The sequence below is a fragment of the Podarcis cretensis genome (genome assembly GCF_951804945.1).
Source record: "Podarcis cretensis genome assembly, chromosome: 1".
Taxonomy (NCBI): domain Eukaryota; kingdom Metazoa; phylum Chordata; class Lepidosauria; order Squamata; family Lacertidae; genus Podarcis; species Podarcis cretensis.
Window position 1 is genome coordinate 49159382 of NC_137170.1, and position 26950 is coordinate 49186331.

The window sequence follows — 26950 nt, forward strand, 5'->3', positions numbered from 1 at the left end:
ACCACTGGCATAGTCCAGAGTCAGGGTGTCCTTGATTTAAGGCAGTTTTACTTGCTGCCAATGAAATAGTGACTAATTTAGTGGAAGGTGCACAGTGGGATAAGGGCAGTGGTGGACTTAGGGCCTGTAGCTGTATACAGCTAGTATTTCAAATTCATTGCAAACAAGCCATTCTCTGGTATATGGAGCTATTCTCTTCTGTTGCTGTTTTTTTCCAGGTGGAATCGGCAGGGTGGTTAATGGTGCATTTATGGTATTGAAAGGTCATCGTTCAATTGTGAATCAGGTCCGATTTAATCCCCACACCTACATGATCTGCTCCTCAGGTGTGGAAAAGATTATTAAGGTGAGCTCTTTTCCTCCGCTTTGCCATGGCTGTTGAGTATCCTCTTCTCAGATCTTAAAGTAAATTAAACTTCTTTTAAATGTGTAAACATTTCCTTGCTCATTCTCTGTGATGCATGTTCTTAAGCAGAACTGTTGGTTGCTATGATAATGCAGGACTTGTGTTCTTTGCTAGAATGTGCTTCATATTCTTCATTTATTGGGAAATACAAGTTAAAGCAGCCACACACACCAGCAAATGGCATGTTTAATATAATTGCACTAATCAAAGCTGGTACAGTCGAGACACCCACACACTTTATCCCCCTCAGTGAGAACCAAACTAGATAAAATGTTGGCAGCCTGCTCATGTCTCCCACATATTTGGGTTTTGTGGGGAGTTGTTTATTTACTGAAATGCAGCCATGGAAGGGGGAGCTGATAACTTGATCAAGGAAACAAAGGGTTTCCTTGAGCCAATTATTATAATATTTATTCATACCTTGCTTTTCCCCTTATAGGATTCTAAAGTGGCTTACAGATAAAAACATGACTCACTAAAAACATTTTTAAAAAACCAGTTAAACATCAATAGAATTAAAACTATATACATATATGAAATCTGTTTAGAACATAACAAATAATTGCAATAAAAACCACAATGAGTTGTCCAAGGCATTTAAGCAGTTGTCTTTTATCAAGAGCAGCAGCTGTATTGACGGGTGCTTCTTGAGAGAAAGCATGTCCACTCAGGGAGCCCCTCTTCATAGAGAAGGCTTTTTCAGTGTCCATGGATGAATACATGCCCTTGGAGGCCTTCCCTGACACCTGCAGGGTCCCATCCTCCCACCCCTTCCCTGCTGAAATTTGGCTTGGGAAAATTTAACTTTTGCTCCCCAGCTGCACACTCTGGGTTGGTCACCCTCACTTAAGCTTAGTGGGGAGCCAAAGGGCGTTCCCAGGGCTAAATACTGGCAGGGTGAAGGCAATGAGTCTACATCCATGTGCATAGTTGTGGAATGTACATGGTGCTCCCAATAGTTTCTCCAGTTTGTAAATATGTCCATAGCTGGCGCCCTCTGTTCTGTGGGTAAATAACCCTTAAGATCTGAAACAACACTCAGCTTTTCCAGGTGTTCATGCAAGACACAGTTGTAAGGAGCGATAACTTGATAAATATTTATGAAAATAGTAGATGGTCTGAAATGTTTAATTGCTTGAAACACACTTAGAGGCTACTGCCTGTGCATCAGTGAGGTTATTTTTTTGCTGGGTTGAGATTATCGGAGTTGGGTGCAAACCACAACATTAGATGTTTTGGGGATGGTACACATATTTGGTTTTGGTTCTGCCACAGAACACATTGGCCGCATTTGCGTCGCCTTCCTTCAAATCCAGGATTTTACCCATTCTAAACTCTGAACAAACCTGTGAAGTAGCCATTTAGCTGGGAGAGAGGGAGTTTCATGGGTGGAGAGGGGCTTGAAAGTCACTCTTCCTGGTCCAAGTCCCAACTCCTTTGTTGCTGCACCACACTGGCTCCCTGACGTTGAGCTGAACCCTTGAGTTGAGCTGAACCCTTGAGTAGATCGTCTTGAGCTCTTTTATGTATATACAGGTGCCCTGCAGGCTTAGAAAGCAGGTTCAAGAGGATTTAATTCTACGCCTGTTCTGTTTTCAACCATCCGCTGAAGAGCTTTGTAAATGTCTTTAGGGCAGATGGCCGTAATTGAGGTATATCATGTAAACACTTCAGTCAGTTGCACATTGATTGACTGACTGTAACCCTGTTGGCCATTTACAAGCTGGGGGTCATGGCTGGCCCAAATCCTGCCAGCATGGTCCACTGCCTGTCTGCATAATACAGTACCAAGAATCTATATTCAGTCTGTGTCTCTGGCTTGCTCTTTGAGTTTGCTGCTGCTTTCTCACCCTATTCTCCAGATACTAATGCATATTTAAAAAGGGATATATCTGGCAGCAGCACAAGCAAGGATTTTAATTACACAGTGTTGTGTACCATTGAAATGCCTTGCTTCTTGTTTTCAAGACGTCTGCCCTAACTGTATTTACACCAGTTTCTGCCAAACGAGTATACAGTACGCATAGACTTAATTGGTTCAGTTTGAAGCCTCTTGAGAAATCTGGATGTAATAACCAATGAAGCTTTGAATCTTTCCTGGGTGACGGTACTTGGTCTGTTGGATTAATGTATGTATATAAACAGCCCCTGTGTTGCTTTTGTTGCACCTACATTTTTTTTGGGGGGGGGGGATAGTGATTCAGTTAAGTGTCTTTTTCAAGGGCTCTCCCAACCTGAAAGGTTGTGGTGCTTGAATGCCTCTGGAAAAGAGAATTCATGTTAGATCATAGGTTCAGCATGTGTATTTGTGAAACATGCCTATCTTTTCTAATGTACAAGCTTAAAACTAATTATGAGGAAGAAATATTGATGTATGTAACTGCCATGCCGGAACTCCAGTTTTTCTGTGCCTTGTTCTCATTTTTGCAAGACAACCTATTTTGGGACAAGAATGGCTCAGCTTCAGATTGTTCGCACCTAAGCTCATATCCTACGATCACACATTGTAGGCCAGCCTTGTGAGCCCCTTATAGACTTTCCCGCCTGTTCAGATCAAAATGTGAGGCCCTGCACTGGAATTTTCACCTGGGTAAGGTTGAATTGGCAGGAACCCAACAGAGCAATTCTTTGCAAGGGCTCCCAATTTTAATAACCCTTCAGAAAGCTGATCTATCTGGCTCCTAAATCCTTAGAGGGGTTGCCAAAACTTGGCCTTGAGAGGAATTTGACAGGTGGATGAGCGGGTGTGGACAGCTGCTGGTGACTTTTCTGTTTTGGCGTGTTATGAATTAAAGTAAATTTAAAATCCAGCTTTATTTGAATTGTTAGCATGGCTTGATGACAGAGTAATTTTGTGTAAAGTTTTTATGTGGAAGATAGCCTTTGAGAAGAGACTTTAAACTAAATGGAGATTATGAAGCAACGCCATGATTCAGAAAGAACATAATGGTGAGTCAAAGGAGAAGACTGCAGAAAAGCTTACTTGGCAGGCAGATGTTGCTCTGCAAGCGGTAGAAAGGTAGAGTTGTGTACACTATTGAGAGAAACTGACTGAAGTCTGTAGAGGGCTTGACAGCAGGAGGGCAGTGTTGAACTGAATATTGATGGTAGTGGCAACTTGTCAGACTGTGTGGGAGGGAAAGTTGTACGGTATTGCTGATTTATACTTTAATGAAAATTGAAATGCACTACTATGTAAGAGATGGAAGGTTTTTTCAGCCATGTTTCTATGGAGACAACCATAGAGACAAGCTACTATCTGTCTCTTGCTTTTATAGGATAATTTGATGTAGCACACCTAATTATATACACTTGCAGCAAAATCATAATTTAGCCTACCTGAACACAGCATAAAATATCTTGCTGGCATGTGACTTAACCTGACATCTCTGAAAGGTCACCTTCCTGCATGTAAAAGGAATCTGAGGCTTTCCTGGCAACTGCAGGTGATGATAAAAATGGTTGCTCCTTTGAAGGGCTTTGCTTACTTCTCAACTTCTATCCCAACTCTAAAATCTTCCCAAAGAGTAGCTGTGTTCATCTCTTGCAACAAAAAACAATCAGTCTTGTGTCTCTTGTGTCTCTTGTGTCTCCTTCAATACGAATGCATATATCGTGACATAAGCTTTCAGGGACTCAAGCCCACTTGTCAGATGCATGAAGTGAAATCTTAGTTGGCAGGTAAACAAAGGAGAAAATGGTAAGGTGGGAGTCATGTCTATCTTGTTACATTCTTTGGTAGTAAGTGCCTTTACAAGGATTTCTTCTGCAAAGTCATGTTTTTAGGATTCAGGTTTTCAAAGTGGGTGTGGGGACTAGGCTTGAGGATGGTATGAAAGAATGGAGTGAGGGAAGGGTGTGAAGTTCCTGACTTTATTTTCAAATAATTGAAGGGGAAATTCAATAGCCATTAAATTTTCTCCCTTTTGATTACTGCCTAACCTGTTCTTTGGTTTTGATATTATCTTTCTAACCCAAACTTTTCTACAGATTCATGAGAACTAATGACTTGTATGTATTTTTTTTTCTTACTGACATTTGGAATCTCCCCAGATTCCACATTCATGTTGTGATCCAATGGGTGTTCCTTGCAGGTCTTCCTCAAAGTTGGACTATTCCGTTATTATGCAGAATTAAAATAGGAACAACCTCCACGTGTCTGTACTTTTGTTCTGGGGGAAGTAATTTGAGGGAGGCATTTCTGAATTCAGCTACTTACTGAACTGGTTCCTTTAAAGGACTGTTAAGAGGACCTATCAGGACTCAGCAGCACTAAACAACTATCACCCAGTCACAAATATCCCCTTCTTGGTGATTAAAAGCATGGTGGTGGTCCAGCTTTAAGCCTGTGCAAAGGAAGCTGAGCATCTGGACCCATTTCATTCTGGCTCCAGGCCTCTTCATTGTACTGAAACTGCTTTGGGTGCCTTGGCTGATGACTTTTGTTGAGAGAGAAGGGGAATGCAACCCTGTGCATTCTCTTTGACTTCTCTGACTTGGTAGTGATGACTATGGAATTCTTCTGGACTGACTGGGGGGACTGGGGGAATGTTCCTACCTCCAGGGTCAGTTCCAGAAAGGATTAATTGGGGGAGGGCTGTTACTTGACACCCTGGGAATTGACCTGTGGAATTCTGCAGGGGTCCATTCTATTGTCTACCCTGTTGTTTACTTGGCCTGGCCCCTTGGGGTCTTTCACCTGATAATAAATAGCAGAACTAAAATAAGATAAATATGTAGAGCAGGTCTCTCGAAGGCCCCAACCCACAACTTAGGTGAGGGCTAGATGAAGGTGGGGAGGTAGGGCCTGCTACAGAAGGGCTGGCAAGCAATTAATTTTTTTAAGAAGCGGATTAGGATAAATGGGCATTACCTCCAAGCCCTACTATGCTGTTTACCTCCCATGTGCATAGATCTGCTAGCAAAAGAGGATGGATCATGTCTGCTGTTGGTGATTAAATGAGCATAGATGTACACTAACAGGCATGATCATCCTCTTTTGCAAGCACAGCCTTCTGCCTGGGAGGTGAATGGTGTCAGGTGGTTCTGATCATCTGTGCTAATTCAACCATATAATTGTATTTTAGTGCTAGCCTAGGTGTATTTTTAAGAAATACTTGGTAGGACAGCAAACTTCTAAGCACCCCCATCAGCCTCATAGGCATACATGATTGGAAATGGCTGCACTGCTGTTATCATGGCATTTGAGTATAGGGGAACCAATAACAACAACAACTGCTATTTTATTACTTCTACCCCACCCATCTGACTGGGTTGCCCCAATCACTCTGGACGTCTTCCAGCAAAATATAAAAGCACTGTAAGACACCAAACATTATAGATGTTCAGCTTACATTGTGCAGCCATCCACAACTGCTGAGATGCTGAACCATGCAACTTATTGAAACACCACAACGCGTCTCTAAAACAAGCTCTAGCTTTAGTTTCCTGGGAAACAAATGCCTTCCTTACTGCCTAGACTTTTATTCAGAAAGCAACCTAGTATTCTTACCACCTCCTTTCTCTCTCTCCCCCCCCCCACTTGTAAACACCTATTAGATAAAAATAGAGTTCTGCAATCTGACGTTCATTTCATTTCAAGCTGGAAGCATTTTATGAGTTGTGAATCCTCAAGTGTAGGTGGGGGAAAATTTTGCACGTGAAATGGAACATCTTTGTGAAACTGAGTAAAAAGAATGGTTCTTTAAGATCAGCTACACCAATAGTCTTGCAAAATGATATAGGTATATCAGTAGACTGCTGAAAAGCCTTAAAATAGCAACCGGGTGATATATATAAAGCAACACTTCTTTTTATTCTTTTTACAGATCTGGAGTCCTTACCGACAGCCTGGTTGCACAGGAGATCTGGATGGTAAAATCGAGGATGATTCCCGTTGTCTGTACACACATGAAGAGTACATTAGTCTTGTGCTAAACAGTGGCAGTGGCCTGTCTCATGACTATGCCAATCAGTCAGTCCAAGAGGATCCACGGATGATGGCCTTTTTTGACTCCTTGGTCCGTCGAGAGATTGAGGGATGGAGCTCTGATTCCGACAGTGACCTTAGTGAAAGCACAATTCTGCAGCTCCATGCCGGAGTAAGTGAGCGTTCAGGGTATAGTGAGTCTGAGTCCTCCACATCTCTGCATCACTCCCCACCTCACATGACGGAAGAATCTGATGAAGCTGCCTATAACTTGGGAACCTTGAGATCTACCGAATCTCCACCAGCCAGAGAAGCTGTGGCTTCTCGCCAGCAACGTTTGTCTGCACTGAGGAGGTACCAAGACAAGCGTCTCTTGGCTCTTTCTAACGAGTCTGATTCTGATGAAAATACTTGCGAGACGGAGCTGGATGCTGACCTCTTCCCGAGGCCCAGGTCCCCAAGTCCCGAAGAGAATGACTCAAGCAGCTCCAGCAGCAGCAGCAGCACAGAAGATGACGAGGAACTGAATGAGCGCCGTGCCTCAACCCGGCAACGCAACGCACTAAGGCGCAGGCAGAAGCCACAAAAGGAAGAAAGGACTAATGCAAATGCCAGCACAGAAAACGCAAGTACCTACTTAGGCGAAGACCTCTATGATTATCCCCAGATCAAAGTGGATGACCTCTCTCCTTCTCCAGCCTCATCTCCCGAAAGGAGTACTGCAAATACTGAGGTCCGCAAAGAGAAGGTCTCTCCTTGCTCAGAAAGTGAATCTGTAGACAGGAAGATCTACAAAGCTTTCAGGTGGCTCCACTATTCTTATATGTCTTATGCGGCTAACAAAGATGGCGAAACTTCGCATGGAGGTGGTGAAAGTGAAGGGAGACCCGGAACGAGCAGAAAAACCCAAGGTGGGCAGGATCCCTCTACTGAAAACCGCAACAAGGAAACCTTCAAGGAACGTAGCTTGGCAGAAAATTCTAGAAATGGTCAAGATCATGAATGCGATAATCAGCGGCAGCTGGAGGATCAAGAGAACGTCACCCAAGGGAACGGAAACAGTGGGACTGTGGAGCATTCATTTGAAATGAAGAAGCTCAATGGAAAAGCCACATGCAAAGGCAGAAGTAGTTGCACTGAAGAGCCACGCAGCCAGCCTGCCGGATTTGTGGAGCAGAAAAGTAACCAGAATTGTCAACCTGCACCCAGCCACAACCCACTGGTTGTCTCGAAGGATTCATTTTCCACCGCTGCCACCTGTAGTGGATCTGGAAATTACTCTAGAAACCCAACAGATGACAGTGAGGACAGGAACACGGACAATTCCTGTGCAAACCACAATAATGGTCACTTGCACCCTCGCTCTTCTTACCTTAGTAACGGACAGAGTTTTGGAGAGCAGGAGGCTGTGGCTCAAGGAAGACAATTACACTTAAATGCTGATAATGGCAGCCTTGTGCAGACATGCACATCCTTGCACAAGGAATGCAGCCTGTCTGCAACAGACTCTCCCAGTCACACCGTGAGCACGAAAGAGGAAGCTGCCGAGTTGCATCTTCCGGGCAGTGATGGCTCGCAGATCCGTGGGCGACAGAAAAGGCATAGAACAGAGTTTGAAGACACAGATTCTGAGAAGTCTTCCTCAGAAAAGAAGTTAAAAACACACGCAGCCTGGGTTTGAAATGTCACATTTCCAGTTCTCCATTCCATTCTCCAGTGGGTCTATTTTAAATTGCCAGGGGCTATGTTGTATAAAAAAAAATCTAATCAACCTTTAAAATGAGACTGAGTATAGTGTACCCTTACAAGGTTCTGTTCAAGTAAATCCTTATTCAGACAGTTGACTTATTCTCGTGTGATGTGTGGTGTTTGTTCAGCTAGCTACCTAACGTGGCTATTGTAAATCTTACTCTTCTGAAAAGAATTATTTGCGTGTTGATACTGTGGGTTTTATAGTCTCATTGACTTGAGTGATAGGCAACTGACATCTATGACTGCACATGAAAATGGGAGCAAATTGGGTGCAGCCTTCTAACCCTCTCCCATGCTTCTGAAGTCTTAAATTAGAGTGACTGTTTGATTTGGTGGAAGCATTCTCATGGTTTATGTATGTAAAGTAACATCACACAGCTGTTTGTACTTAAAGTAATCCAATTACTCATTCAAGAGGCAGGAGATGGTTTTGTTTGAAACTGTTAAGGTAGTATCCAGAATGACCTTGCTCTTTTTCCTTCTTCTAAAGTTAAGCCTCTCCTACCACAAAGTAGCCATATTTGTCATTGGATTAGAACGTAGATTCCACTCCAATTGAAATTCACTAGAGGTATAATCTGGAAGCACTGCTGTACTTCCCATGGCTTCATTTGCTGTCCCTAAACTATTACCTGATTTACAAAATAACTTGCAGGAAAGCTACACGAAATCTTGTATGTAGCTACAACTCTTGTGTCTGCATGATACTGGTGATACAGTCCAGGAAAGATTGTTAGTGTAACTCGGAGGAGAAAAATGCATATTGATGTACCTAACAAGCTAACTGTGAGCGTAAACTGAATCTTGAGACCCGGTTCTCTCTTCTTTTCTTTTCCTTTTTTAAAATAATTGATCTTCTTTGGAACAGTAGGCTGACTTTAGAGACCCTGGTTTTACAAGTCCTGCACTACTGTTCAAAAGGTGCAGATTGATGTATGGTTTCCAATTAAACAAATATTTTTGTGTGTATTGACTATCTTGTTTTTTATGGTAAACCATAACATTAGTATATATTTTTGTAATACAATAGTTATATACTGGAGAGGGGATGGCCTTGCAGTTCAACACTTGACACTGGTAAATTCTTCTGGGATTCCAAGTAAACAGAAATGTTAATCAGCCAATTTTTGTATGTTACCTGCCGAGTTTTTAATAATGGTGGCTGGCACAACCATACTCAACTGGGGTGGGGGATGGGGGGAGGGGTTCCCCTAGATGCTGTTACGATTTGTGCTCTGCTTTTGGGTGGCTTGCCTGTCCCTTCCCACCTTACAAAGTAGGTTGGTAGGTGCCAGCCCTACTGCTGTGTCCTTTAGTGTTAGCTGGAGCTCTTTTCCTCTAACACTTCACTGCTTATAGCGTGTCTTAATGGTAGATTTTGGAAAGTCAAATATGGACTAAGAAGGAGGGGTGTGATGGGAAGATTTTCAATAGGAGTCCTACTCCGCACATGTTTAAGATCTCTTCCCTTTGGTCTTTTCCTGATTTTTGTACATATTGAGCCATTTATGAAATGGGCACCTATACAAATGTGAAGGAACTAATCAACTTTATACCACAAAACAAACAGCCATCTACTTTGCAGCCTAGTTCTATGCACCTTTAGTCAGAAACAAGCTCCACTGAGTACATCTGGACTTAGTGTTGCATCTAACAAGGGCATTCCATTTATGTAAAGACTTCTGTGCTTCCCCTCTCATGCTCCCCAAATATGCTCTGGTGGTACCTCAATACTGAAGAGCAGATTGGGCAAGGGAGGGGAAGGTTTGTTGGGCAAGCAGAAGTCCTTGCAACAACAGGACCACTTCATTGGATACTGCCCTTAGTCCCACATGTTTGTGTAGGATTGCTGGCATAGTTTGCTGCACAAGATTTATGATGGCTATGTGAAATATTGTACTGAAGTGACTTACCCAGGGCTTTCCAAACTAAGTACATGGACCAGAGCTTCATTCAAGAGGCCCACAAAAGCTCTCTTAAAAATACAATTAAAAACCATACAGCACCTGGCACGGCACATTACAATTACTACAATAGGTGTGTGGGGGGGGAATCATTAAGTGGCACCAGTACCCTCAGCAATATTCAAGTTGGGGGGGGGGGGGAGAGAGAGTTTGTGAACACTGTCTTAAACAATAAATATAAAAAAAAAATGCTAAGCATTGTGGCGGAGCCTCACTAGTGCTGAAACTGCTTGAGCCTTCTCTTGGAATTTGAGGAGTTCTCCACGTTCCTTGGATCATCGCTTGCTATGGGATTCTTCCAGTAGAAGCGTCCTACATTGCCAGGTCAGTGTTTTAGAACCAAACCAAAAATGACAGAATGAGGTGCCCTGTTGTGTAGTACTTTGCACAATTTTCCTTTGTGTATATTGTATGCTACTGTGTCAATGGCTAAAGGGTGGGGGCAGTCATTAATTTTGGGGGCCTTTTTAATGATGAATGAAAAGGAAAGTGTGTCTCTTGAATCTATTAACTGGTGCTTGGCTTTTCATGCAAAGGGTCTTCTGTAATACACAGCTGCTCAACTAAGCTCTACAGCTCTGGTTTTGGAAGCGTTGCTTTATGGCTAAGCTTTTACTGGGGAAAGGGAAGGGGGCCACCTTCATGAAATGAAAAAGGGGATTTCAGAAGAACTGGAAGATGAGGTAAAGGAGATGGAAGAAAATATACTGCCCAAGGGAGAAGTGGAAGCATGAAAGGGCAGAGTGGATATGCTTTAAGTCGAATGACTTGATCTCCTTTACAAATAAATAATTAATATTAATCTGATTGTGGTGTAGTGAGTGTGTAAGTGCATTGAGGAGGGAGTTTCTCCATCGCAAAGATTTGGAAAAAAAACCAAATGCTTATGGTTTTGCAATTGGAAAGCATTGTGCAATAGCATAATAGTTAGCAGATAGATTTTCCTCTCCTGTCACTGTAACTTGAAAGCACAAACCTTGGGGTAAAACCTTTGTGTGTGTTTTGTAACTTGAACTCATTCATTCTGTAGTTTGGAGCTTTGCAGCTCTTCCCCCTCCCCCTCCACATTTTCTCACTTAAACTATTCTCTACAGGCACATAAGTTGATACTCAAAACAGGTGGAGTTGCAGAGCAGCAGCTCCCAAACCCAACCAAGTCAACAAAGACTTTTCCTTAAGGACTATGTTGTCTTGACTGTTTCTCCTCCACCTCTTATTCCTCATTCGAAGACCTTACAGTAAGGTGCCAAAATTTCATTGACTTGTATCTCCCCAGTAATTTTAAAGGAAATGGGAACAAGCTTTGCCATTTAAAAAGCCAGGAAACTACTGAATTTTTTACTTGGAATATAAAATCATGGGTGGTTATGAATCATGTTGACCAGAATTTCTATGGTAAAAGGTCACATGGCCCCAATTGCTAGGACTATAGCACCACCATGCCCATAGATGAGAAATCCCTTCTATCATTTGGCCAGTGAATATTGGGAGACATAACACTGAACCAGCTTAATCATTGGTTTGACAGAACACAGCAGTTCTTACATTAAAAACAAAACAAAAGCATGACTGCAAGCTTTAACTTTGTTGTTGTTATTTAGTCGTGTCCAACTCTTCGTGACCCCATGGACCAGAGCACGTCAGGCACTCCTGTCTTCCACTGCCTCCCGCAGTTTGGTCAGACTCATGTTTGTAGCTTCGAGAACACTGTCCAACCATCTCATCCTCCGTCATCCCCTTCTCCTTGTGCCCTCAATCTTTCCCAACATCAGGGTCTTTTCCAGGGAGCCTTCTCTTCTCATGAGGTGGCCAAAGTATTGGAGCCTCAGCTTCACAATCTGTCCTTCCAGTGAGCACTCAGGGCTGATTTCCTTAAGAATGGATGCATTTGATCTTCTTGCAGTCCATGGGACTCTCAAGAGTCTCCTCCAGCACCATAATTCAAAAGCATCAATTCTTCGGCCATCAGCCTTCTTTATGGTCCAGCTCTCACTTCTATACATCACTACTGGGAAAACCATGGCTTTAACTATACGGACCTTTGTTGGCAAGGTGATGTCTCTGCTTTTTAAGATGCTGTCTAGGTTTGCCATCGCCTTTCTCCCAAGGAGCAGGCGTCTTTTAATTTCGTGACTGCTGTCACCATCCGCAGTGATCATGGAGCCCAAGAAAGTAAAATCTCTCACTGCCTCCATTTCCTCCCCTTCTATTTGCCAGGAGGTGATGGGCCCAGTGGCCATGATCTTCGTTTTTTTGATGTTGAGCTTCAGACCATATTTTGCGCTCTCCTCTTTCACCCTCATTAAAAGGTTCTTTAATTCCTCTTCACTTTCTGCCATCAAGGTTGTGTCATCTGCATATCTGAGGTTGTTGATATTTCTTCCAGCGATCTTAATTCCGGCTTGGGATTCATCCAGCCCAGCCTTTCGCATGATGAATTCTGCATATAAGTTAAATAAGCAGGGAGACAATATACAGCCTTGCTGTACTCCTTTCCCAATTTTGAACCAATCAGTGGTTCCATCTCCAGTTCTAACTGTAGCTTCTTGTCCCACATAGAGATTTCTCAGGAGACAGATGAGGTGATCAGGCACTCCCATTTCTTTAAGAACTTGCCATAGTTTGCTGTGATCGACACAGTCAAAGGCTTTTGCATAGTCAATGAAGCAGAAGTAGATGTCTTTCTGGCTTTAACTTACAGCTGCACTGAGGGACCAAATCTGCAATTGATTTAAAGAAGGGTATATTTTTAATAACTGCAGAGTAGTTGTGTATGTGTTGGCTAGTTTGGCTCTGTTATGTTTCTCCTTATGGGGAACGAAGGATAATATTGCAGATGGCCTTTCCTTCCAATCATAAGTAGCAGCTTTCTGGAATTAAATTCTTTTACTACTTTCAATGTTCTCAAAGACACCTTTATATTTTGGTCATAGGTATGCTTGAACACCAGATAACTTTTAATCTAACTGCAGATAGCTCTAGTTTGTGTAAAAATAGATCAAAAATATGCAATGTTAACTGCTGCAGAAATATTCAGCAACCATCTGTGATCGATCCAGGGCTCATTTTAGCCATGTGAAAGAAAATACCTTCAGCAAAACTTTTATGGCTATTGTACAGATGGTTTGAGAGACTTGTTGCAAAACCTAAAATAATAACATAGCTCTCCAAGTTACCTACTTGCACTGTAAATGAGAACCTCTGTTAACCTAAGATGCTGTAGAAGCATGACATCCTTAATTCTGCTGCAACATAGTTGTGGCTACGTCAAAGTTGTGAGGAATTAAAGACTGCATCTTAGTGCAACTTTCCAATTTAAGGTTAGCCTAAGCCAACTTAGACATATTGTATTCAATAGGGCATGTTCAAGCCATCCGCAAGGTTGTCACTAGCAATTCATTTGTAGAAGGGCTTTTAAAGAGTTTGAGAGGCCCACTCCTCAAGTCTAAAGACAATTGCCATCAACTGTAATCATGACCATCGTAAATTTGTCCTGCCTTTGGGAAGGCTAGCTACTGTTCCTCTATGAACTGTTTTTAGTTCTGGGACCTGACTGTAGTGTACCAGACATTGCTTGGTATTCTCCATTTCTCCACTATTAAAACGGCACCCTTCAAGAAACCTGTTTTATTTGATTTTCAGCTAACATCATTACAGAGGAAAGAGAATGATGGGCTTGCATTGTGCAAAGTATGTCCTTCCAATTTCTCCTCACAGTAACCTTGTGAAGCAGGCCAGTGCCGCTACAATTTGATATAGATGGAAATGAGCTGAAAATTAGTGACTTGACTGAGGAGTTTGTGGAAGAACCAAGTAGAAATGAGTATGCGTTGCCCCAGCATAGACAGAAAAATAGGCAAGATGAATAAACCTTTCCAAGTACCTACTTGCATATAGGTACAGCTTGGGCCTAAATTTGTTTTCAATTTGAAATAAATAGATCAAGAGTTGTTATGCAGCCAAACTGGTCTGCAGTCCACTAGGTTTAACTTAACAGACTTGTGCTGGCTAGAGGCTTATGGCAGCATTAACATCTGAAGAGACAGATTCCTCCATGTTCTTATTTGTTTCTGGAACTTAAAAATGACCCAGCCATGTGTTTGGGGTGAAGCGTGTGCTAAATTTTCTTTCACTCCAAGAGCTAAATTAATTTCGTGCCAAGTTCTGCTCTTGAAAGCAAGAAAATCAACTCAGCCATAGTGTAGGGGTGTGTGGGTTTTCCCTTCTATTCTGAAGAACACAATGATTGGCTTCAAGATTGGAAATCTCTGCTGAAGGCTATATTTTATGGTTTGAATCTAAAGTCACTTTGTAGCTGAAATTTGCTGAACTGTTGTGGTCTCACTGCAACTGTAATCCTAATTTCAAAAGGTGGAATAAATTCAATTTCTGGCAACATGCCATTAGGCCGTGCCCTTCTAAATAAAATTTCACCAACAGTCCCTGAAAAAAGTCTTGGCTTCATACTTTTTTCTCAGTGAATGTCAATAAATGGTCATCATTTGACCTCTGCTCTGCATAATAATAATATTTTTTAAAAAATTCTAACCGCCCTTCATCCAAGAATCACAGGCCAGTTTACAACATAAAATCACAAAAATACATACCATAGGAACAAACAAAACCAATAGCTCCTCCACAGCTCAAAAGGTCATAGATTGTTTAATTGGTAAGTACAGTAAGATCTTTGAATGGAATGAAGTTTAAGAGATATATTAACCCTCCTGCATGTGGTTAGTAAAATCACTCTTGTATCTGATAGTGGACCCAGACACAGTTCTACTTCTAATGTGATTCTGATTTTAGCCTGGCCAGTTCCTGGGAATGCGACTCGACAAGAAACCCTATAACCCTCAACTAGAGAGAGGGCAAGGTCCACCATTGCAAACAGCTACCATTAGCCACACCATGCCAGCTATTTGATTAAGTCAGCTAGGTGCATTCATCACTACAAGATATTTTACAATGCTAATTAAACTTCTAAGGTAGGACTGGAGGACCTGTAGTTCTTCAAGAGTTGTTGGACTCCCAAATCCCATCATCCCTGACCGCTGGACATCTGAAGTCCAATTACATCAGTGGGGTGGGGGTGGGGCACAGATTCCCCTTAAGGAATAACTTGGAGCAGGGTGGTTAGTAGCTGGAATTTCAAATTTATTTATTTTTAAATAGAAAACTATATCCTACACAGAATAGAAGACAACCATGGTATTTCATGTCCTTTTTCACCTACCCCCCCCCCCCCCGCCTGCCCTGCTATGATTAACATATCTTCTCGAACAGACCTGCTCTCTTTCCCATCTGGAAACATTATGGCAAAGACTGACAATTGGTTCAGCATGTCTTACTAATCAGATTTCAGTGGCACTCTTCTACTGACCAGCTTTTGGAATTGATATGGTACAAAAGCCTTCCCCAAAAGTGACAATTTTAAACGTTTTACTAGATGTACCATGTTGGGTTTCCAGAGTCTTCAGCTGTCCTTGTGTGCTGTTTTGTCATGGCTATGGCAGCTGAAATCCTTGCCTTTATACCTTTGGAAAGAATGTAAGCACCAACCGTACTTGTGCACTAAGTTAAAGCATGTGTGAAAGCTTTACAACTTATTTAGAGTACCTTGCAGAGTTCAGGAGCCCTATATCTTTTTACATCAGACTTGATAAAAGGGCCTTTATGTTTAGAAAGCTTGCCTGTTAATATTGCACAGCCAAGCTACCAGGCTTCAATATAATTCCCAAGGCGTCTTGAATAACGGCCTCTCTGGGTGTCTTGGTTTGGATCGAGAGACAAAAAGGAGAGCACACAGGAATCAGTGTCTCTGGTGCACAAACCAAAGCCAAAAACATCTATCTCTGATTTGCTGGAAATTTAGATGTTCCTTACCATGAGCCAGCCAAGGACTGGAACTGAGCCACAACTGTGTAAGTACTCCTGAGAAACATGTTGAAGCCACTATAATAGATAAAACATGGAATGGCAGAACTGATTTGAAGTCTGCAGATTGACATCATTTATTATTTTTGGCTGATGAACAAGCAGTGTCATTAAATATGCATAGAATTTAGTGAAAGACTTTTAACATGTCTGCCTTCTCAGTCTGTGCACTAGTTGCTCATGAGATATAACCTACGTTAGTCAACTGAGGCTGTTGGTTGGATATGCTCAGTACATAACTTAGTTTGCATTTCAGTTATACATAGTAGTAATACCCCACTTGCTTTGGACTAGTGTTTCTCCATGCAGCATCAAAAAGAGAATTAACACTTCAGACATTTTTGTTTCACCTGACTGCCACTGTCCCACAGGCCCTTTATACATGGCCCCAAAAGAGGAAACAAGTCTCACACTTGTGTGTGAAAGAGGACAAAGCTGGGCCATGCCTTTGACTAAATAGATGCATGTGCTCATTTACATGAGCAGATACTATAATTTAATTTAAATACAATCCATTTCTCCACAGCAGGAGAAGAGTGTGAGCAGGTGCCAGCACAGAATCCTATACAAATGCTAACTGTTCAACGCCTCTGGTCTCCCTTCTTTGTCTTGAAAACTGGCACAAACTAGACAACCCTTCTATAGAGGACTGCCCTCTGTGAAGTAGGAAATATGGCCACCCTACTAGCTTTTAGTTCCTTCATCAGTTGAAGGTTTGTTTGCAGAAGAAGCAGGAGCCACGCAATGACAAAGGATGAAGCATTCTCTGCTTACGAACGCTCTTCTCTTATTTCAACTGTACAAAAGTTGAGATCCAGTCCAAACGAAAGCAAGCTTAATGGTCAGGATTTGGCCCAGGGGCCTCCCATTCTTGATCCCTAGTCTATGACCCCCTGATTATGGCCTCTTGCTTAGAGCACATTCATTACCATGTCTGCTCAGGTGCTATTGAATTCACTGGGGTTTACTTCCGGGTAGGGATGGGGTAGATGGCCAATTCAGTTCACATTTAAAGGTGAATCGAATATCAAATTCAAAATTTCCAAAACCATGCAAAAACCAAAACACACAGTTATCCTTTGAAATTTGCACTCCTCTGAATTTTGTGATGTAGTTCTCCAACCAATTTTTACCAAAAAATATAAATATTAGGGGGAAGTGTGCATAAAAATATGTTGGTGAAAATTAAATACCAAAATGCATTTTATTGAGGAAAACTTGCAAAAATGTGTACATTGCAAAAAAGTGTCTATTAGAACAATTTCACACTGAAATGCTGATGAATTTTCATGAGGTTTTTTAAAAAAAGTTTTCTAATTACCGCAGAAATGAGAAACTGAGAGAACCAAAATCGACAAATCTTCTCATCCTTACTTTCTGGTAAGTGGTGTTAGGATTGCAGTCTGAGTCCCCTAATGGGTAGATGAACATTAGGGTGCAAGAGAGAAAGAGGCCACAACATTTTCTACTTTCTACAAGTATTTGGAAGAACGACTTATCTTCTGTGGCAGACCTAGTTGTGTTAGGATTTTAGACATTCTTTTGGGCTGGAGATAGATTTTAGACATTCTTTGGACTAGAGATAGTTGCAGCTTCTTTCCCCAGTTTTTAAAAATCACATGCAATCTCCTGCTTGCAGGTCAGCAGCAGTGATAAAAACCCACCATCTGGACATGTCTGAAGTAAATATTTAAGAAAACTAAATGCTATATATCATTAACTGGGCTGAGAACTTGCACAACCAAATTTAATCTAGGTACCTCAAAGAGAGCCAGCATTTGAAGATCCATCTCATTAGTACCTTCGGTGAACTGAATCAGGTTCCATTTCATTTTTGCGTCTATCACGATGTAGGAATTGATTAGACTAGCTAGGAAAGCTGTCACTGTGCAAACAAAGAAATGGGCTGAACTGGCACAAGTACAGGATATGTGAAAATGCACTGCACCGTTCAATTACATTAGCAAAGAAAGCAAACTTGCAAGAGCTGCGATTTTTTGACAGCACTCTAGCATACCCCTATGCACCTTTCCCTGGATATAAATTATCTTATTTCATCAAATTTATATCTTCAGTGCAGGAATATGCTTGAATGAAATTCTTTTCCTCTTGCACAGCTGATTACACAGTCTTTAAACTATTTCAAAATATACTCAGGCAAGGATGCAATATACCAGACCCACATTTTAAAAGCAGATGCAACCCCCTCTTATATCAAATTTGGTCCTGACTGCCATGACATTAAGCAGTTGGCTGGCTCTTGTATTTTGGTTTGCTAAATAGCAGCCAAGGGGCTTGATCCAGATTGCTGCTGTTTAAGAACCAGAAAGATGCACTGCTAACGGGGTGTTCCAGATCATAGCCTGCATGTGTACAATGCACTGCAGAAGGTATAAGAATATGGATGCAGGGGCGGAGGAAGGGGGTGCGGTGGAAGTGGTCCACCCCAGGTGTCACCACTGAGGGGGGTGACAAAATGCTGGCCGGCACTCACTGCGGGGCCTGCAGTGCACCTGAGCCACGTGTCTCTCTTGGGAGTGATGTGGTGGCTTGGGCGCCCGCAGGCTCCGCGCTGCCCAAATGGTCCACTCACTGCCTCCCCTCCCAGCTGTATGGCGGCTGAGTGGGAGGAGACAGGCAGACTCCAAGGCCCTGAGGAGCATCCTGCCCCAGCTGGCCCTGCCCCTGCCCAGGTGCCCAATCAACTTGCTCCGCCACTGCATGGATGACCAGACACAAGAGAGAGGAGCCACTGCTGGTACCTCAGCTAGTGGAAGGCTCTCCGTGTCACAGTAGCCAGTTGGGTGTGTTAGATCAGCAAGCACTCACAAACTACACAGGAAACTTTTTTTAAGTGCAAAACTGCTCTAGAGATTGGTGGGAGAGTGGGACAGATGTAAAATTTGGGCAGGGTAGTTGGCATGTCTCTTACCTTTAGACACCCTGCCTGCCGTGGGCAGTGGAGAAGAGATGCCAGCATTAAGAGCTTTAGACTCCCTAAGCACTTAATAGATTTTGGTGCACCCATACCTACCTACTTACTTACCTACCTACCTCTCTCTATGACACTTTACCAGTTACCAGATTCTAATTTTGTTGTATTTCCAAGATTAAAGCATATTATTTTATTTTATTGTGCGTGTATGTATGTATTTTTCTTTTATGGTGGGAGCCTTCTTTGTGGAACTTGGTTCAGCTACACCATATGATTCAAGGTAAATCCAGCACTAGAAAATTTCTGTGGTACCCCCTTTCCCTTGATGCCCTAAGCACGTGCTTATTTTGCTTAATGGTTAATCCAGCCCATATCAGCGCTGATTTCAGGCAAGGTGGTGCTGATTTCCATCAGTATCTCATTGAAATTGCGTGAGATCTTGCAGAGTGCGTGAGATCTCATGTGATTTCAGAAAGCTCTCACCCAAAATTGGCACTGGTGCCAACACTCCTTCTATGCCACCAGAGGAGGTAGCAGGGCAGGTGGCACAAACAGCAGCAGTGGCAGGGTCACACTTCCTGTTGTGCCTCAAGTGGTGAAACAGGACAGGCCATCCCTGTTCACCTTTGTACAATAGGCTACATTCCAGTCACATAAAAGCCAGAGGTTTCTTTACACTGCTCCCCAGTGTGGATGTATTGTGCAAAATTAACTGTCCTCTGTTGGTGAATATCCATCAAAAATGTTTCAGACTGGAAGCAAAAATGTTCATTTCTGCAGTTTTGAGCAGTTTAAGTGCTTCATTTGTTGTGCACTAGTTTAATGGCTGGCTGTTGCAGTGTATTTTTTTTTTTCATGAAGCCAGGATGACATAAAATGTCTTTGATTTTAAAGCAACCATGACAGAAGGCCTCCAGTTAGCCTCTCAAGTTTTCTTCTAGACATAACGTGCTCCTGAGGAGTGTATGTGTGCAGGGCTTGCTTCTGTGCAGACTGGATGGAATGCCGACAGCTTCAGTATTAAAAACATGACTAAATAGAAGAAACATTTGCTGTTCATTAAGCAAGTCCATAAAAGTGTTCACTACGAGAAGGGAGCCAGCATTTCTGCTTTCATTGTTTGAGGGTGGAGGAAGGAGCGTCTTGGATCAAGAAAGGAGTTCTTCTCTGTCACTTTTATCGCTTGGCACAGTCTCTGGTTTGTCTGCATCCAAATTGAAATGAAAAACAGGGGGTGTCAGGAGCCCTATCGCTAGGAATGCAATCCAGTATTCTAAAAATAATGTCCAGAGGAAGTTTCATATCATTTTTAGAACATGCTACTTCTCAGAACTAAGGGAAGAATCCAACAAAGCAGGAATGCAAAAGTGATCCTCTTTTGCCTGCCTGTGCAGCTGACCAGCTCAACCAAGTGTATATAATCATATCTATTAGGCAAATGTGGCTCAATATTGGATGCTGGACTAAAAAGCCACAATAGTCAGTTTCAGTGCTCTGCCTATACAAACAACTGCAATTGTTGCTTCGGTTCAGCCATTTAACAGATCTTGCTGTGCTGTCTGGCAGGGATGCCAACTCCTGGTGGCCAAGCCCTTTTGGGTCTCCCAATATTTTGGGGGTGAGGGCTGCCCCCCACATGTCCAAAAAGCATGGAGGTGAAGCATGGAGCCAAGCGTAGTGCAGTTCCAGTGTCCGGTTCCTCCTGCTCCTGCTGCCATGAAGGGGAAGGAGGATCAAAGAAGCCACCCGCTAGTGGTGGTGCCAGGAGGAAGAGCCAATGGCCGCTGAAGCCATGTGGCCACCGCATTCAGCTCTGCCCCCAACTTCTGACATCCTTACGTCATGCACACGTTACATGCAACATCATGCATGTGATGCTGGGCCCCCCAAATTGCCCGTGCAAGCTGGCGCCTCTGCTGCCAGGCAGGTTTTCCAGAAGTGCAAGAGTGTTTTTGCAGACTTAGCAGCATAGCTCAAGACCTAGCTTAACAAATGTGGGGTGGTAACATTCAAACAGAGAGGAAACCAAGAAGCGTGGAGCATATTTTGAAGAGAGCTTCCTGCAATTCTGGCCCTCTAAATGCAATCACGTGGGAGTTAATATTTTTGCCCAAACTATCCTCTGATCTCTTCCCTACCCTCAAGCAGGTGAAGGTGTTCTTTTGGGGCAGTTCATATATGGAAGTTAAGATAAACTACTACCACATTTCCCTAAATTGGTCGGAGGAGAGTGGAACACTGCCAATAAGAAAAGCACAACAGATCTGAAGCACCATGGGATGTTTTGCTGCTATTTTGCCAGGTAGGAATTCTCATGTCCGAACGGAGTGGATCCAGAACACTGAAGAATGCAGGGAAGACACTGGAGGTGGATGAACTGCTCCTGAAGGTGAGTAAATCTTACTCTTACACACACACTAAAAGTAAACCTTTTGTGTAGTATAGGGTGGAAGTGTGTCTCGAGTTTTAATTCCGGGAGGGGTGGTGGTCTTTAGTCATATCAGGCATTTGGGAAACAATGCCCTAAATGATGCCTACACTGATGTTTTTTGTGCAAACAGTGCTGGCCAGAGGCTGGTCATGATTCCTAGTTTTGAAGAAAAAAGCTTGTTCCGAGTTTCTGCAGTAGAATGGAGCAAAGGGGCATGGCTGGCAAGACAAAACTTGTTCTTGAAATAATTCAAAGCTCCTTTCAGAAGTGTAAGGAGGGGCAGGCAGGGGAGCACACAAGCTTGGTCTACAGAAAGACCCAGACAGTTCAAATGCCCAGCACTTCCAGTTCAACAATCAGGATGGGGGAAGGCTCCTTTCTGAAGACCCTTGAAAGCCAGAGCCATAAGACAATGCCTAAGAAAAGCCTTCTGCGCCACAGTAAAGACCTATCTAATCCCAATAGCAGCATGTGTGGTGTGATGGATCCACCTTCACAACATGGGTGTTGCGGCTGCTTATTCGCTTTCCAATCCAGCAGTCCTGTTCATGCAACCACATGGCCCCAACATCCCCACTGCCCACCCCCATCCAGGTATGCAGTGGAGATTTCAGTGTTGGGAGGGTGGATCTGCAGACACCCCACTATCTAGCTCCCACAGTGCCAACTAGATACCTATAGGGAACCCATGAGCAAAGCATGAGTGCAATAGTACTCTCTCAATATTGTTCACCAGCAACTGACATCCAGAGGCATGACACATGGAGTTGATACATAACCAGAATGACTCGTATCCAATGGTTGATTAAAGCCATTCAAGTTGGTGGCCATCATTACACAGTGCGGCTAAGTGGAGAAGTGCTTCCTTTTGTCTGTCCTGAATCTCCCACCGCTGAGCTTTGTTGAAAGATCCCAGATGCCAATATTATGAGAGAGGGAGAAGTGGGTCTACTTTTTTTTCTACACCACACATTATTTTATACACATTATCTTGCTTCCTACTTACTTGCCTTCTTCCCACTCCTGCCACTGGCTCTTCATCCATCTAAGCCATATCTACCATTGAAATTATTCTTTGGAAAAGCAATCTGACTTTGAGGATGTGCACCACAGGCCCCAGGTCCTTGATACCCAGTTTCCCCTCCTCTCAGTATCACTTCCCTAACCCACTGGGGAAACCAAGGACAATGTGCTGCACCCAACCCCAGCAATATGAAGGAAATACATGCAGCAACCTTTGCCTATTGTGGTTGGAGGGTGGAGAAAGGGGTCGTGCTGGCCCCTCCTGTTTTTCTATAGGGCCTCTTTCTTCCCCTTCCCCGTATTCTATCATCAGACTCTGCTCATGGATCTTCTTAAAATTGCACCACATTTCTTTGCACTCTTGAGGGTTGACCAGGTTGCCCTATCACACTTCGATAATGGCTTGTTGACCTTCTAGAGAGATGAGGGATATGGCAAAATTAGATGTTCAGAGCACCATCAAACTGAGGATTCCTCAAATACTCCTTAGCCAATCTGCCTTCCTGCCTCTCCAGCACAGTTCCCCGTTTCCATAGCAATGGTGTATTACTTTAAATAGGTTTCATTCCAAAACAATATTGTGGTTCCTCGTCTATTGTGGCTTAATTAAAAATAACCTTTCTTTCCTGAATCCCCCTGGCATAAGTCTTTGTTTTGTCTGCCGAGTGAGATGTTAGAGATGACCTTCCTAATTAGCTGACTCCTCTGTCCAAGGACTAGAGTTACTCATGATATGTTTTGTAAATGGTTTCAGCAGAGAACTGAACTTGCACCATCATGATTAGAATGCATTTTAAAGCTTCAGCAAGATGAGCTAAAATGATTTTTCCCGATATGCCGTATCTTGCATCAGCATGTAACTCTGATTTTGCAAAGAGAAGATGTGGAATCCAACATAAGATAAGCCTGCTGGATCAGGCCATCTAGTCCAACTCCTGTTCTTACAGTGGCTGACCAGATACCTGTGGGAAGCCTGCAAGCTGGACTTGAGTGAAAAGGTATTCTGCCCACCTGTGATTCCCAGCAACTGGTATTCAGAGGCATTGTGCCTTTGACAGTGGAGGCAGAACACAGCCATTGTGGCTATTGATATTCTCCCATATTTGAATTGGGGTGGGGGGAGAAATACCTTGGGAGTATTGTTGCTTTCCTGTTGCTTGGTTGAACCATTCATCAACATACAACATTCATCAGCTGAAAGCTGAAAGCACTATAGTTGTGATCTGATTTGTTGCAACAAGGGTCATAGATAGAAAAGTATTCCCACATGCTGGAGGATATATACCGTAATAAACTAATGGTGAACTCAATTTTCTTAATGTGGCCCCTGATGTAGCCAAAATGGGACCATCTACACATAAGGAAAAGGTATTGGCTAGCTTAGGGGAACACAAGGGTCTGCATAATTATTTTTTTTTTTAATGAGGTGGGGAGCTTAATAGGGAACCCGAAACAGGTCAATGAAGACTGAGCATGCTCAGTGGCCACAGAATGCTGAATGTATTGAGGTCGGGGAAGAGAAAACTAAAGTATGGAATAAAGCAGTGTTTCCCAACCTTTTTTGGGCAAAGGCACACTTGTTTCATGAAAAAAATCTCGAGGCACACCCCCATTAGAAAATGTTTAAAAAATTAACTCTGTGCCTATATTGACTATATATAAAGTAACTCTCTTTAATAGGAATCAAATAAACACAAAGAAAGTATTTTATAATTACTTTATTATGAAATAGTAAGTAAACAGAAATATGAAAAATTATAAAATACTTTATTCAGTGCGCCTTTTGTCCCTCTCCTCGAAATGCTCCAACTCTATGTTCCTCCGCGGGCTGGCCATTGGAGAGCCGTGTCGCCCACACCGCAGCCCAATACAATATGAACCCTCCCCTCGCAAGCGGCAACCCCTCCACACTCCCCACCTTAAGCCTCCACACGCGCCCTGCCCAAAGAGATGCCCGCCCACGAGGGGATCCTTTACCTCAGCATCCCGCCAAAAAAAAAAAAAAAGAGGGCGGGAGACTGTGGTCCCTCAGAGGCTGGGCATTAGGAAGAAGCAGCCGCCTTCATCCAAGCAGGAGCAGCAGCAGCTGTAGCTGTAGTAGCGCCAAGCTGTGCCGGGGACTCCGTGCCCATGAGGGGAGGGAGGGGAGAGAGAGGAGAGGCAGCAGGTCGCCCTCTTAAGTCATGCGCGCGCAGGCACCACCACGCATCCCTCGCGCCCTCTCGCAGAGCCCCTGCTCAGCACCTCCCGCCTCGGGGACGCCCGTCATGAGCCGCTGAGAGGCCGCCAAGCCTCCAGGCTGCTCCCATTCAGCCTTAGGCACGCGCCCGCCTCGGGAAAAGCGGTGCTGGGAGGCGGAGAGAGAGAGAGAGAGGACGCCGCTGGCCGCGTCCCACCCTCAGTCAGTCGGCTCGGAGCTACTGAGGAGAGGGAGGTGGGGACGACGGCGCGTCTGTTCCGCTCAGGGCCAGCGCGCCCCCGCCCCCCTCTCCAGAATCCCCAACTAAATACGATGCGCTAAGGGAGGGGGGAGAACCCACCCACAAAGAGGACGCCTTTCTGCAGGGCGCCTAAGGCCTCTCGCCGCCCGACTCGCCCGCCTCCCTCCCACGGCACACCAGGCAACGTCTCGCGGCACACTAGTGTGCCGCGGAACACCGGTTGGGAAACATTGGAATAAAGTATCCCAAACAAAGGCTTGGACACTGAACTGGAGCACTCCATGTTGCAACATATTGTTGAGAAGTCCCACTTGTGATGCCTTCAATAAAAGCCTTATTGCCTCCTTTATTTATTGGAATGGAAGGTCAGAGGCCCGCTATTATAGTTCAGTGAACAGCATGTGGGTTCTACCAGTCTATAGCAAGCACACATAAAGAAGAAATGTAACAGGGAAGATCCCACTATGTTCACATAACAGGCTTCTGTTTTGAGATAGTGTCAGATTCTTTACTGCCCTTTTGAAGAAAGATGTGAGTAGGATGTGCAAACAAAGCTTCTTTATTAAAGCAGAGTATGGATCAAAGGAGGAATACTGTTCTAGCCCTACTTTCTTTGTCCCTTTCTCCCTGAGAGTTGCCTGTTCACATATGGATGGGAACCACTCCCAGGCTGGCCTGGAAACCCAAACCAGAAAGAGGAAAGGCCCAATGGGAACTTGATTGTCACTCCTTCCCTACACTTAATTTGTCTGTTTGCACTCAGTAGTCAGTATCAAATTACTCAGCAGACAACTCCCATGACTTTGCTATGGACATTTAAAGATGTGTCAGTGAAATGTTGGCCTGTAATCTAGAGATAATTTGGAGAATTTTGGTAATGCTGATATTTTCTTTTCAGTTGTATTCAGCTCAACTTCCTTGCCCCTTCCTTGTGGAGAGAGGAAGAAACTTAGAGCTGCACACACTGATCGCAGCCCAACAAAAATGCAAGTGTGCCCAGCCCATTCAATGGCTTACCAGTGGATAAGCATGCTTAACTCTTGATTGTGGCAATATTTACATGTAAAGTGTACCACATTAACAAGGCAAACATATGTTTGCAAATAGTGAGGCAAATGTGCACTCTGAGTAGATGTGGGTATTATATAAGGACGTTCACTAGGGAACATTGATGATGTGTACTTTGACAAATATTAACATCTTTGTGTGATGTGGTTTCCAGGCTCTCTGTATCTCATGGGATCTACATTTTCTCACTGTCAGGGAAATAGTGGGGAGTAAAAACCATAGCAACTGTGGATGAGCCCCAGTGAAGAGCCATAGCTCAGTGGAAGAACATCTATTTTGCTTGCAGAAGGTCCAAGGTTTAGTCCCTGACATATTCAAGAAGAGCTGAGAGAGGTCCATCTGAAAACCTGGAGAGCATCTGCCAGTCAACGAGTACATATTACTAAGCTAGGAGCACCCATGATCAAACGCACTATAAGGCAGCCTCCTGTGGTCACATTTGCACCATACATTTCAGGCACTCCTATACAACTAACAGTCATTGCTTTCCCCAAAAAAATCCTGGGAAATGTAATTTGTTAAGTATGCTGACCTCACAAACCTACAGTTCCCAACTCCCTTAACAGGATTCTCCATGATGGTTAAAATTTGTATAAGATTTAATTCTATGTTTCTATGAATGCCATGAAAGGAAGCGCTTCTTGGAGCTGGAGACAGTGGAGTCTATGATGGCGCAATCCTAACTCCATTTACCTAGGAGTTAGCTGCACTGAACTCAGTAGACTTAATTATGAGCAGCCATGGTTAAGATTGTGCTGTTGGTGCTCTGCTTGCACCTCTGTGAGGACTGTTTCCTCCTGGTTTTCAAGTTGCAGCTCATGATGATGACATGGACAACACATTACTAGTTGAGTGGTCAAAATATAAGCAGATTTTGATTGAACTTGTAGAACATTTGGAGAAATCATAGCAGAAAGAACCCTTAGGAAATGGAAACAATGAGAAATAGAAGTAAGTCACTGAAAGAAACCCCAGACGAAAAGATCTTTGTTCCTAAGGGCTTATTCGCAAGAATCAGAGAATGTAGCCTTCACAAGTCCCAGTTCAAAGGCAATAGCAAGATTTCC

General features: G+C 43.4%; 1 protein-coding gene and 2 long non-coding RNA genes across 5 annotated transcripts in view; 2 read left to right on the forward strand and 1 right to left on the reverse strand.

Moving 5' to 3' along the window:
• The window catches only part of DCAF5 (DDB1 and CUL4 associated factor 5), a 42249-nt gene extending 33193 nt beyond the window's left edge, over positions 1-9056 (forward strand). For all 3 annotated transcript variants that reach the window (XM_079946991.1, XM_079946993.1, XM_079946992.1), the window contains exons 8-9: positions 219-346; positions 6235-9056. In XM_079946991.1, the coding sequence (XP_079803117.1) occupies positions 219-346; positions 6235-8016 (1910 nt within the window). In that variant the 3' untranslated portion in view covers positions 8017-9056. The remainder of the gene's footprint in view (positions 1-218; positions 347-6234) is intronic.
• The window catches only part of LOC307199242, a 35054-nt gene that overhangs the window by 1659 nt on the left and 6445 nt on the right, over positions 1-26950 (reverse strand). The window lies entirely within an intron of this gene.
• On the forward strand, positions 10208-14503 carry LOC307226978. Its single transcript, XR_013843753.1, has 2 exons — positions 10208-11640; positions 12753-14503. It is a non-coding gene; the product is annotated as an uncharacterized lncRNA (long non-coding RNA).